This window comes from Eubalaena glacialis, chromosome 10, assembly GCF_028564815.1.
Source record: "Eubalaena glacialis isolate mEubGla1 chromosome 10, mEubGla1.1.hap2.+ XY, whole genome shotgun sequence".
Lineage (NCBI taxonomy): Eukaryota > Metazoa > Chordata > Mammalia > Artiodactyla > Balaenidae > Eubalaena > Eubalaena glacialis.
This window is the reverse complement of record NC_083725.1, coordinates 48,542,930-48,556,178: the sequence shown is the minus strand read 5'-3', so window position 1 is coordinate 48,556,178 and position 13,249 is coordinate 48,542,930. Positions and strand designations below refer to the sequence as shown.

Genomic DNA, 13,249 nt, shown 5'->3' with positions numbered 1-13,249 from the left:
ATGTATTTTTTACCCCTCTGTGCTTTCTGAGTTATATAGTCATGTGGCTTTATTTTTGACCACCAACAAATTTTGAGATTACTTGGTTTCTCTCCCCATTCCACTTTTTAGGGTAGGTAGGCCACTTTACTGTGCCTCTGTTTCCTCACTCATAACATGCAAACTTTAAAGTTACGCTTTATATACATTATGGTGGTGAGTTCTATTATACATGAAATACAGAATTAACAAGTTCATTATTTTATGAATTTAAAAAATTATTTTGTGGTAGTTTTGTTTTGTATTTAGCAGGCAAAAAGTTGGGACCAAATCAGTTATTACTGATAATATATCAGTAAAGGTTTTGAGTTCTGATAGTGAACACTGTTGTGGTAGAGCAGGGGCCGGGGTTGATACGTGGTTCCAAGTCTAACCATAATTTGTGTAGTCCTGGGCGAGATATGTAACCATTCAGAGCTTGGGATTTTACCACTGATACTGGTCTTTATTTTACATCTTCTTAATGTTGGAGAGATCGAACGAGAGAAAATGTAGTGAAAGCACTTAAAAATGTTAAAACTCTGCCACACAAATATATGACAGCTACTGGGAAGAACTTAGGAAGTTAAAATAGTTCACATTTTTTTTTGTTTTGTATACTGTTCAAACTCATTGGCTTCATAGGTCTTCCAGAGTAGTAATTTCGTGTTCCTGGAATTATATCCATTCAGTTTACTATGTATAAAGCATCGTTAGATGTGTGGGAATGTAGACACTCCTGAGAGTAGGAATCCCTGTGTTCCTTTGTCACTGAATAAATTCTTTCCCCAAAGAATGCAGTCATTGTGGGAAGCATTAGTAATGATCTCAGGATTTCTTTTAACTAATCCATTGGTTCTGAGTGTTTGAGCTCCATCGTAATTTCCTGAAGAACTTTAAAATACTTTTAAAATATAAATCTCCCCAGCCTGGAATGTTTAAAATCATGACGTCTGGAGACGCACCTGACAATCTGAATTTTCTCATAAACTCCAGACAATTTTGATACATAGGCAGGTTTGAAAACCACTATTCTAGACAAATACACACGAACACAGACACACACTCACACACACATACCTGTGTATATGTATGTAATTATATTTTTTAAGGAAAGTTGAAAACAGCAGTCCTTGTTTGAAATCCTTAGTAATTGTCGGTGGAATTTCTACCATATTAAATTAATGTAGTTACTAACCTTCTAGAGAAAAGGGCTTGATAACATTCTCTGATATACCTTCCAGTTCTTTTGGACTAGATTTCCAGTTCCTTTTTCTTACATTGTTAAGTGTATGAGTTTTTACAAGAGGAAGAAATTGTACTTTGTTCTCCAGCTGCTTTGTGTCTAGCGCTGTTGTATACGCCGTGCGTGAAAAGAAGAAAATGTTGAAACATTGGTTTGGAGTTAGAAATACTGCCTTTAACTCATTAGATATAATTTAAGGACCAACCTCAAATAAGGAGCTAAAAGTTTCCAGGCTAAGTGAAAGGACAAATTATAGGACAGCACTTTAAGTAAATTGAGAGAGTGGTATTGATTTAAAATATTGGATAAATGTTGACGGATTGATTCCAGATATAGCTACACAGCTATGATGGGTTTTTCATTCTATACTATACGATACTACTGTAGGTTTTTTACAGGCCTTTACGTGGCAGATCTCCAATTTGAATCATAGCTTTTATTTCTACAGTATTAACTTTAGGCTCTCATATTTTTCCTAGTTGCAGACTGGTCTAGAAACAAATAGACTTATCTTTGAAGATAAGGCAACTTCGTGTGTTCCCAATGCAAAAAGAATTAAAAAAAAGAAGTCAAAACCACCAGAAAAGGTATGAAAAAAGAACCATTAAGTCAAAATGCTGGTTATTACTTGGCATAGTTTATGTGAAAACACTTACAAACCATGTGGTACTTCAACCTTGGATGAGTAAATCTCTTTCATTCTCAGTTTCTTCATTGGGAAAATAGGGATAAGTAATATCTACTTCTAAATGTTCACCCTGACAGTGAGATAATATATATCAAAGTGTTAGAACTACATAGCACCGCACAGATGTTAGTTATTATTCAGTATCGCATTATCTTTTGCACTTAAAAGTTTGTGTATATACATATGCATGTGCGCGCGCACACACACACACAGTTTCTCTACTGAGACTGTAACTGATGTTTTGTCAGGAACTATTTTTTCTTTCCTAGCCTTTCCTAGGCCAGGATATGTGTTGACGAGTATTATTAGGAGCTCCAGACCATAATGCCAATAGAGATAAAACAAGCAGTAGCCCAGCAGTAAGCTGAAGTTTCAGGTTAGTCCTATATAGCCAGCTTTTATCATCATGTGAGTAAAATTGCTCTTCTTTTTTCTTTTCCATGCAGAAAGGTTCTAGGAACTATTTTGCTGCACAACCACATTATAGATTATGCTTGGGTGATATGCCATTTGTAGCTGGAAAGGTGAGTTGGTCGAACTCTGGCTTTTTTTGTACAACTTAGATCTTTGAATTAAATCCACTCATCTGCCTGTATACCTATAAACGGCGGAAATATTTTTCTGCTTTTTTACCAATTGGATCATGGTGATGTGAGAATGAGATGAAGGAAAGTTTTATGGGACTGGGGGAGCAGGGAGGAGACTGGGGGGACACTTTAAAGCAGGTAGAGTATATGCAGAAGGGAAGTTATGAGCAAAAGCAGAGACTGTGGTTTGCAGAAGGTGTGGTTGCAGATAGGAAATAGTATATTTGTAGCACTGGGTTTTTAGTATCAGCCCTGTTGATTTGTATTTAGATATAGATAGATATTTGAATGAAAAGAAGTCACATCCTCTTTGTCCTCACATGCTTATTATAGGATTCATTCTCCAAGAAGCAGTCATACATAGACTTAAATCTTAAGTTCCTTTAGTGCTTAAAAATGTGGAGATGATAATTTTATCAAATATCAGCAAGTACTGGGTGATTTCCAAGAAGTGCTTAACATTGTGTTAGTTTATACCACTTTTTCATTAATGTTTGTGTTGCTGGTTGTTTCATGTATAGATGCCTTGAGTGTCCAACTAGATTGTGAATTTGAGAAGCTTGAGGAGTAAATTTTAATTTTAGGTATTTATTTGTTTATTTTAACCCCACAGTAAATCCTCAGTGAAAGCTTAGGGAATTAACTATTTCCTAGCTTTTCCACTTGCCCTTTATAGATGCGTGCGGCCAAATCACTTTTAAAAAGTTTTGTCGTTGGCTGTCCTTTACTCTAAATTTAACCTCTTTTTGGATTGCAGACCATCTTTTGACCTACCAAGGTCAAAAGGTTCATCTTTGAACCTTTGTTCCTAACCAAGGTTCTTCTACTTTGCCGTAGAATCTTTGAGTTGGGCTGGAAACAGTTTCTCAAAGGATGACCAGCTGCATCAGAATCATTGACTATGCATCTGAAAAAGCAGATTACGAAGCCCCACCACAGTTCTGCTAAATCAGAAGTTTCTGGGTGTGGGACCTAGAAAGTATAGTCAGTTGTTCCCGAGTCTCAATCTAATGTTCATTTAGATTTGGGACCCACTTAGTACAGTTCCCTGTCCAATGTTTCATTATGTAAACATCCAGAATAATGGTCATGTACTCTGTCCAAATACATCTACTGATGAGACCTCATTATACCCTCAAACAGCCCTTCACAGTTCTAGACAGCTTTATTTGAAAGTTCTTAAGTGAGATGAAATCTGTCACTATAAATTCTACTCATTGGTATTTTTTTCTGCTCTCAGGGATCCACATAGACCAAATGAACCCTTAACTATAGGAAAAATTTTAAAACTTTAGAAGATAGCTGTATCTTTTTTTTAACCTTATATTGATAATAGACTAAGGGGTTTTTTTGTTTTTGTTTTAATTAGCTATTTTTTGGCTGTGTTGTGTCTTAGTTGCAGCATGTGGGATCTTTGTTGAGGCGTGCAGGATCTTTTGTTGCGGCGCAAAGGCTCTCCATTGCAGTGTGTGGGCTTCTCTCTAGCTGTGGTGTGCCAGTTTTCTCTTCTCTAGTTGCAGCACACAGGCTCCAGAGCATGTGGGCTCTGTAGTTTGCGGCCCGTGGGCTCTCTACTTGAGGCGGCCAGGTTCAGTAGTTGTGGCACGCAGTCTTAGTTGCCCCACAGCATGTGGGATCTTTGTTCCCAGACCAAGGATAGAACCTGCGTCCCCTGCATTGGAAGGCGGATTCTTTACCACTGGCCCACCAGGGAAGTCCCAGATAGCTGTATCTTTATTCTCATCTCCTTATTCTAGGTTATAAATAATTATTTTTCTTCAGCTATTCATCATAAGATATGCTTTATGAGTTTCTTAACCACCTCATCACTCCCTTCCTAAATCGAATATAGTCCTCTAAATGTGGTGTGACTAGCACAGGATAGAGAGTCTTTGTCATGTTCTGGATAGTCTGTTCACTCAGCCTAGCATCACATTAATGTTACGGGGAAGCTGCAGCATCCCTTTCACTCATTAATTCTAGAGTCATCTGAAGTAATAGGTCTTCTACTTAGTCTTAGCATCAGCCTCTCTAGGTCCTATACTTGTGGAGTTGATTGTTTTATACAGAATTTTTAATCAAATGAAGCACTATAGGAATTGATTCACCCTATCCCACATTAGATTAGAATCTAGTTCAGTCTTCCGTTTTGTATGTGTTATCCCCAAATTTAATTTGCCTATCTTTGGTAATTCTCACTGAAGTCATTAATACTTGAACAGGACAGGTTCAAAGATAGGGCTTTTCAACCTGAGGTCTTCTTTTGAAGTTGTAATTTGTACTTTTTGTGAAATATTCAAACAGCTAAGAATGTGCTGTCATCTGAGCGTTTCCCAAACTATATGTTGTGGAGGACCAGTTTTTATTTTTATTTATACATTGTCATAAACCAGTACATTTGTAAAGTGAAATAAAGGTGAATTACTAGAAAAAATTAAATTTAAAAGACAAACTACACGTTCCAATTTTTTTTTTTTTTTTTTTTTTTTTTATTTATGGCTGTGTTGGATCTTCGTTTCTGTGCGAGGGCCCTCTCCAGTTCCGGCGAGCGGGGGCCACTCTTCATCGCGGTGCGCGGGCCTCTCACTGTCACGGCCTCTCTTGTTGCGGAGCACAGGCTCCAGACGCGCAGGCTCAGTAGTTGTGGCTCACGGGCCTAGCCGCTCCGCAGCATGTGGGATCTTCCCAGACCAGGGCTCGAACCCGTGTCCCCTGCATTGGCAGGCAGATTCTCAACCACTGCGCCACCAGGGAAGCCCTCCAATTTTTTTAATTACTAGATTCAAGACATAAAATTTCCTTAATAAATGGAGGCAGAAAAATAACAGGAAAAAGAACTTCAAGATTCAACTTCTCTACCAAAGAAAAGGTCTTGCTGGAATTTTGATAGGAACTGTATTAATTTGGGAGGATTGACATCCTTGTTGAGTCTTTCAGCCCATGAGAATGGTACATCTCTTACTTATTTAGATCTTTGATTTCTTTCATCAGGATTTTCATCATATTAGTCCCATTCCTGTTTTATCAGATTTATATACAAATTTTTTTTGAGCAATTGTAAATTGTATTGTTTTAATTTCAGCTTCTACATGATCATTGTTAGTATATTTGGGTTTTTATGTTAATCTTATATTCTGTGACCTTGCTGAATTCACTTATTAGTCCTAGGAATTACTTTTTGGATTTATGTAAGCTTTTCTATGTGAAGAATCATGTCATTTGTAAATAAGGATAGTTTATTTCTTCCTTTTTAATTTGTGTGCCTTTTATTTCCTTTCTTGCCTTACTGCACTGGCTAGGATTTCCTGTATCATGTTGTAAGTAAGAGTGATGAGAGTGGATATCCTTGCCTTTTTGCTGATCTTCAGGGGAAAGCATTCAGTCTTTCACCAATAAGTATGATATTAGCTGTAGGTTCTTTGTCTGTGCTCTTTGTCAACTTGAAATTTCTGTCTGTTCCTGCTTTGCCGAAAGTTTATACCCTTAATGGGTACTGGATTTTTTCAAATGCTTTTCTTCATCAAATGATATGGTTATGTGATTTTTCTTCTTTACCTTGTTGATATGCTGGATTACATAGATTCATTTTCAAACATTGAACTAGCCTTGCATTCCTGGAATAAACCCCACTTGGATGTGGTATATACATCTTTGTATATGTATTACTAAATTCAATTTGCTACCTAACAACAAAAACTAGGATAAAAAGAGCATCTGTTTAGCTTAGCTGAGTGGTTTGCAAACCTGGCTGATTAGAATCAACTGGCAGACTTTTAAATGTACATTTCTAAGCCTTGACCACACACTGATTGAGTTGGCATGCTACCTAGGAATATGCACTTTAAACTTGCTTATGGAGCCAAGTTGGCCCAACCATCTGTTTATAAATTGAAATTGCACATTGAGACTTGTTTAGTGTTCAAAACAAAAACAAAAATTTTGAGAGGGCTACCAGGTTTTTCCTGTTGTTTATGTGACAAACATGAACTTAATGCTTCCTACTAGAGAACAGAGAAATGAATACGGTAATAGTCCCTCCCACCTGGAAGTGCTTACACTACTTAATAGTGAAAAAGACATGCAAACACAATTACAATATATTGTGATAAATCCTGTGATCGAGATAAATGCCATAGGTGATCTGAGAATGGACCAATTAATTACCTGGATGTTTTAAGAAAGTCTTTACAAATCATGTATTTGAACTGGGTTTTTTAAAATGGTATAAAAATTGGCACACAAAAGAAATGGCATGTGCGAATACAGTTCAAATAGTGGAGAGCAGGTAGGAGATAGTGGGACATGAGGCCAAGGTGTAGAAGTTGCAGCTTAGTGTTATAGGGCCTTGATTTCTGTGCTGAGGAGTTTGGACATTAGAGTCAGCGAGCTTAACATTAAAGGGTGTCAAATAGAAGAACGTGATGAGAATAATATTTTCGGAGGTTAACTGATAGAACTATGGAGTTAGAGACTGAAGAGACTGGGAGCAGGGGACAGTTGGGATGTTCGTCCATAGCTAATAGAGATGGGTGTGTAAGCCGAGTGGATACACTAGGGTGGAGAGTAAGGGGAGACTGGAGATGCACTGTACACCAGGAGGTTTGTATCACAGGCTTTTCTGCGGAGGTGGAGAGGGTCTTTTTACCCAGGCTTAGGGGGGGAAAGAGAAAACATCTTTCTAGAGGATGTGGCTTCAATTACTTGTCTTCATTTTTCTTCAGTCCACCAGCCCCAGCCATGCTGTGGTAGCCAATGTTCAGCATGTCTTACATCTAATGAAGCAACACAGTAAAGTCTTGTGTAATGATCGAGTAGTCAGCAGTGTTCCTTTGGCAAAGCAAGTGTCTTCACGAAGTGGGAAAAGCAAGAAGTCAGCAGCGCCTTCCCCCTCTAGCAGCATTAATGAAGAGCTGGCAGAAGTCTTAGAGACTTTACAAGATGAATTTGGGCAGATGAGCTTGTGAGTTTCAGTTTTTTGGTTTTTTAGTTATATTTAGTTCTAAAACCTCATTTAACTTCTTCGTGACTTTATTCTGTCTTTCATATTTCAATATTTTAAGAAATATTTGTTGAACACAGTCCTTGCACCAACCACTGAACAAGTTACTAGGACTTTAACCAATACAACTGTTCTGGGTGAAATCTCTCCTTTTTCTATAACTGTTAAATGTTTTGGAGACCAAGGTTTACATTTAAGTTTTATTTCCTTGTTTGGGAGCTTGATCTACATTGACTTTGGCTAAACGTAACGGATAAGTTAGGAAGTGAGTGTTTGAAGAACAAGATCCTTCTCTAGACTTTCCTTTTCTACATATGTAATGCTCTTGTGGGGGAGGTAGAGATATATATAATTAGCGCTTTGAAATTAAGAACTCTTCTTGCATTTGCATCCAGTACCTTTTTTAAACTTTTACACTATCACTAATAATATGGAAAATTTTGCTCTATTTTAAAAAATTGAAAAAAAAAAAAAATTGAGTGTTTTTTTTTTTAGGTGTTTGTTTTTGTTTGTTTTTTATGTGGACCATTTTTAAAGTCTTTATTGAATTTGTTACAGAATTGCTTCTGTTTTTTTATGTTTTGGTTTTTTGGCCACAAGGCATGTGGGATCTTAGCTCCCCGACCAGGGATCGAACCTGCACCCCCTGCACTGGAAGGCGAAGTCTTAACCACTGGACCTCCAGGGAAGTCCCAAAATTGAGTCGTTTTTTAATGCGCAGAGCAGTGGTCCCATGGTGAGTGAGATGTAGTGGACTTAACCAGCTAACATAGGAAACTTAACCAAGCTCTCCTTCTGTTTTTTATACAGTGATCACCAGCAGCTTGCGAAACTTATCCAAGAATCACCAACCACTGAACTGAAAGACAACCTAGAGTGCGAACTGGAGGCGTTAGTGGGCAGGATGGAGGCAAAGGCCAATCAAATAACTAAAGTTCGAAAATATCAAGCCCAGGTAACTCTGTTTTCCTTAACTCGTTTCTAATGATTAAAAAACAAGAGTAAAACAGAACAAAACAACCCCTTTTCTTCAAATATGTTAATTGATGCCCTTGTAAGTGTATCATAGATAGAAAGCTACAGGAAGTATTTTTCACTGTAGACACTTATTAATTCATTGCATTAGTCATTAAGAATTGGTGTTAAGCAGGCTAAGAAGACACTGTCTTGAAGTCTCTTAGAGTAGATTTTATAATCTAAAATACATCTTCCAAGTACTGAATATATTTAATATTCTTATATGAACAAGCTTTACCTCTGTGATGAGTTTAAATGGTTCTAAGTTTACCCAAGTCTTTTTAAAAACACCTAGAAATTCTTAATTTCTAAAGGAATAAATCAGATGTAAATATGTGAAAAAGATCTTTAGTTACATTTATGTTACTAATTATATTAATAAAACAACCATGTATTTAGTATCTCCTAAGTGCAATGGGAAGTCACACTCCAGGGTCTCCATCCAGAGAGAAATGTAATGATTGGTGTATTTAAGAGATGACTGTGACTGCCGGGAGGGGGATAGAGGCAGGAGAGAGGCTGAGAGACCAGCTACGCCATTTAAGCTTATCTTGATCAGAGGTCACCGGTGACTGCAGTTGGGGAGAAGTAGACAGATTTGAGGTGAGTCTTGGAAATAGAATTATCAGGGCTGCTTGCTGCTGGATATCATGTGGAGGGAGAGGACGGTGGTACGGCTGACCGAAACGGAGAAGACTGGTAGCGGAACAGGTTGGCAGACATTTATTAATTGGCTGCTGTGTAATAGGCACAATGCTGAGTGCTCTATGTCATCTTATTTAATTTTCATGGAAGGCTTATGAGGTGAGTATATATTTCATTTTACAAATGAGGAAACTGGAGCCAAGGTCCTGGGAGGTGGGCATACCCTAAAATGAAATTATGTAACTTGCCCAAGGACATACTGGCTCACTGGTAAATGGCAGAGGTATGATGCAGACTGGGGTCTTTGCAACTCCAAAACCTAGCTTTTTAAGCATTTTTTTTCCGAAGTTCACATACTAAAAATAAAAGAATAAATACAAGCAAATGATTCCTATAGGAGTAATGATCTAATTTGTTTCCTGTACATTAGATTTAACTTTATTCTAATGGAAAACCAGTGTGCCAGCAGCGATTTATTTCAGCCAGCCGCTAAAGTAAAAATAAAGCTCCCTATTTGAAATTAAATTATTCTAAAAGGTGAAATAATAAAATTAAAAATCCTTCTCATAGTATTAATACATTACCATTACATCCCTTCATCCATCTGCAACGTGCTGCTTTGTCTGTGCAGACTAGTTTCTAGGATGCCTTTCTCCTTCGTGTATTAAAATCCTGTCTTGCATTTCCCATGTCAGATTTTTTTGCCACCTCCTTGAGACCTTCCCCTGAACTCCCTTGCTTCTCACTCACCCTGTGCTACACTTTGGCAAGTCTTAACTTCTGATACAGCACCAGAATTGATGTGTTGACTCTTGTTTACAGGTTTTTATGTCACTATATATTTTAAACACTGTTAAATGACTAGTACAATAGATTTTTGAAGCCTTTAAAAATATAAACCCAGAATATATTATATGCGTTAGTATGTTAGTATGAGAGTTAGAAATACCAGTTTTCAGAAAAATATGTTTTCATTAATTTCTCCTTTTTTCCCTGCCTTGGTTTTTTGGCATAGCTGGAGAAGCAGAAGTTGGAGAAGCAGAAGAGGGAATTAAGAACCACCAAAAAGACTCTTGATGAAGAAGGAAACAGCAGCGGCCGTTCTTCTGCAACCACAGGGACCACAAATAAGAAGGACTTTGCCAAACCGAGACCTGGAGAAAAAAGCAGGAAAAATCTTCAGTTGTTGAAGGACATGCAAACCATACAGAATTCTTTACAGAGCAATAGTCTGTGTTGGGATTACTGACTGGTACCAGGTCATAAATGTTATTCACATAATCCGTACCTCATCAATCAGATGTTGACAGTTTACTTTCCAGGTCTCATACTCTTACGTTGGAATTAATTAATAGCAGGTATTAAGGGGCCCAAGCTTCATTACACAGGCTTCTTGTGTTACGTATCACAATTAAATGTTAAACCATCTAAATGGAAACCAGGGGAGTTTTAAAGGCCAAGAAGCCACACATACTGTGTTTCTTTGAGATGAATTTGCTGTACTGAGATATTGCACTTTGTAAACAAATTACCAATTTTTTACTTGTGGGTGTGATTTTTTTAAATAGTTCTATATATCTAAGTAAAATGAGGTTTAAATTATCAAAGTATGAGGCTGTCCCATAGGCAGTGTTTGAAAAGTCTCATTTTTAAATCTTCCCCTGGCGTGAATCGCCCACTTCTCCTTTTCAATGCAACCATTAAATGTACTTTGTTTCAACTATTGATGGAGGTTTTCTATATTTAAATATTTATACATATTTAAGAGGATTGTTTTCTTTTGCTCTTTGACACTTCAAACATTGATCAATGTTAAATACACCTTTATCGATGTTAATCCACCATTAAAATTATTTTGAAGACCGAAGCATTCATTTTAAATCAGTTAACTGTGAAGATTACAAAAGCATGTTTAAAACTATAAACAAATTGTAAATGAAGTAAATGAGGTTTTAGAATGAAGAGAGAATGGGAGGTGTTGTAAAGCATGTATGTTTGTATTTTTAGATAATACCTGTTTGTAATCATGCTATTTATTTCAAGGCATTATGGTTTTTAATCTTAAAACTTAGAAGAACCCCTTGGCTATTTACTTTTATTGGTGTACAGTGTGAGTGCAATATTAACTGTACACATGCAGTTGTCATTGTGTTAATAATGTAAATCATAATTTTGAATAGATCAAGACATGTTAACTTTTTATAAATTTGCCACTGAAATCAATAAAGCAGCTTTTTTAAGGAAACACTGAAATTTTCCTTAACAGCCTGTTAAAGGCTTTATTTGTTGCAGTCTCTCAAAAAAATACGTTTTTAAATAGGACATTAACGTATTATGAGAAACAGTAAGAATATATGGTATTTAATACATAATTTACTTGCCTTTTTCATGCCTACATCAAAACTGGATTATCTCATGGTATATGTTAAGATACTCCTAAGAGTACTAATGAACATGTTAACTAGATGTTAAAGTGATTCCTTTTTTGCCTCCCCTGGGATTGAAATGGAGTTCCAGGATTTTATCTAGACAAGAGCATGAATTGTAGTGGCTGTCTGGGCACTCAGCTTGTTTGTTAGGCCTTTTACTGAATTCATTATCTACAAAGTTTTTAATTAAGTGTCCTTAGATTTGGGGGTATTTGTGAATCTCCTAAAATTGTATGTACACTTCTGCTTACCTGTACAGTTTTCTTCCTTAGTAAGCAAGGTATGCTTACAAGTGGGCTGTAGACACCTGAATTACACGTTTCGGTACAGTGTGGTGGTGGCATGTGCACCACAGAGGTGGTGGCACAGAGGGAGGTGAGGCATGGCAGAGAAGGGAGTGATGAACAGGGATCATTTCCTGGAGGAGGAAATGATGCCTAAACTCTACAGAACAGGAATAACTCCAAGGGAGAACAGTTCCAGGTCAACAAGGTAAAATGAACAAAAGCAAGGAGGCAGGAATCTGCCCTTTATATGGGAGAATTGGGACTAGTTGCGCAGTACTAGTACATAAAAGTTGAGGTATGCCGATGAGAATAGAAGGGTAAGCAGACAAGTGACAGGAGGCTCAGGGGCTTCGACTTAACCACACAGGCCTCTAAATTGTATATCCCTGATCATAAAGGAAAAGGTACACCTATGCAACCAATATTCATAGATAAATATAAAGTTATAAAACATAGAACTCTCAAAAGTTTTGTGTAAATATATAAAAAGTGCTAAGACCACCCTCCCAGGCTTCCCCACACCTCAATGGATTTTTTTTTTCTTTTAGATTTAGATTTGTTAGAAACACCTTTATTACAAGTGTTTTTCTTCATTATATGCATTACAGAATGGGTATCATTTGCATGCACTGAAATAACACTGAACACAGCTTCAGCTAGCTTTGTTGGAAGTATCTTTATTATATCTTCTTAAATACTTAACTACATGCATTACAAAATGGGTGGGTATCACTTCCAGTCCCTGAAATGACACTGTGCTGAACACAGCTTGCAAGTAGCTGTGTTAGAAACATCTTTATTATAAGGGTTTTTTTTAATTGAACAAATGTGACATGTAACGTATAAATTCAAGGTGTAAAATGTTACCTTGATACATTTAAATATTGTAATACTGCCACTGTAGTGATATTTATCACATTATATAATTATAGTATAATATTGTCTATATTCATTATATTGTACATTATCTCTATGGCTTATTTACTACTTGTTGCAAGTTTGTACCCTTAATGTCAGTCTTTTCCCTCTAAGCTCCATCTCCTGGTAACCACCATTTTACTGGTTTTTGAGTTTGACTATTTTAGATTCCACATATGAGATCATGCAGTCTTTGTTTTTCTCTGACTTAGTATAATGTGCTCAAGGTCCCTTCATGTTGTTGCAAATGGCAGGATATCCTCCTTTGTCGTGGCTGAATAATATTCTATTGTGTATATATACCACATCATTTGTATCCATTCATCTATTGATGGGCATTTAGGTTGTTTCCATATCTTGGCTATTGTGAATAATGCTGCAGTAAACCTGGGAATGCATATATTCTCTTTGAAAT

At 36.9% G+C, this 13,249-nt stretch overlaps 1 protein-coding gene across 3 annotated transcripts in view; it reads left to right on the top strand.

The window, feature by feature from the left end:
• The window catches only part of CEP57 (centrosomal protein 57), a 42,579-nt gene extending 31,177 nt beyond the window's left edge, over window positions 1–11,402 (top strand). For all 3 annotated transcript variants that reach the window (XM_061202677.1, XM_061202678.1, XM_061202679.1), the window contains 5 exons: window positions 1,744–1,851; window positions 2,399–2,476; window positions 7,261–7,499; window positions 8,349–8,493; window positions 10,216–11,402. In XM_061202677.1, the coding sequence (XP_061058660.1) occupies window positions 1,744–1,851; window positions 2,399–2,476; window positions 7,261–7,499; window positions 8,349–8,493; window positions 10,216–10,449 (804 nt within the window). In that variant the 3' untranslated portion in view covers window positions 10,450–11,402. The remainder of the gene's footprint in view (window positions 1–1,743; window positions 1,852–2,398; window positions 2,477–7,260; window positions 7,500–8,348; window positions 8,494–10,215) is intronic.
• The last annotated feature ends 1,847 nt before the right edge of the window (window positions 11,403–13,249 follow it).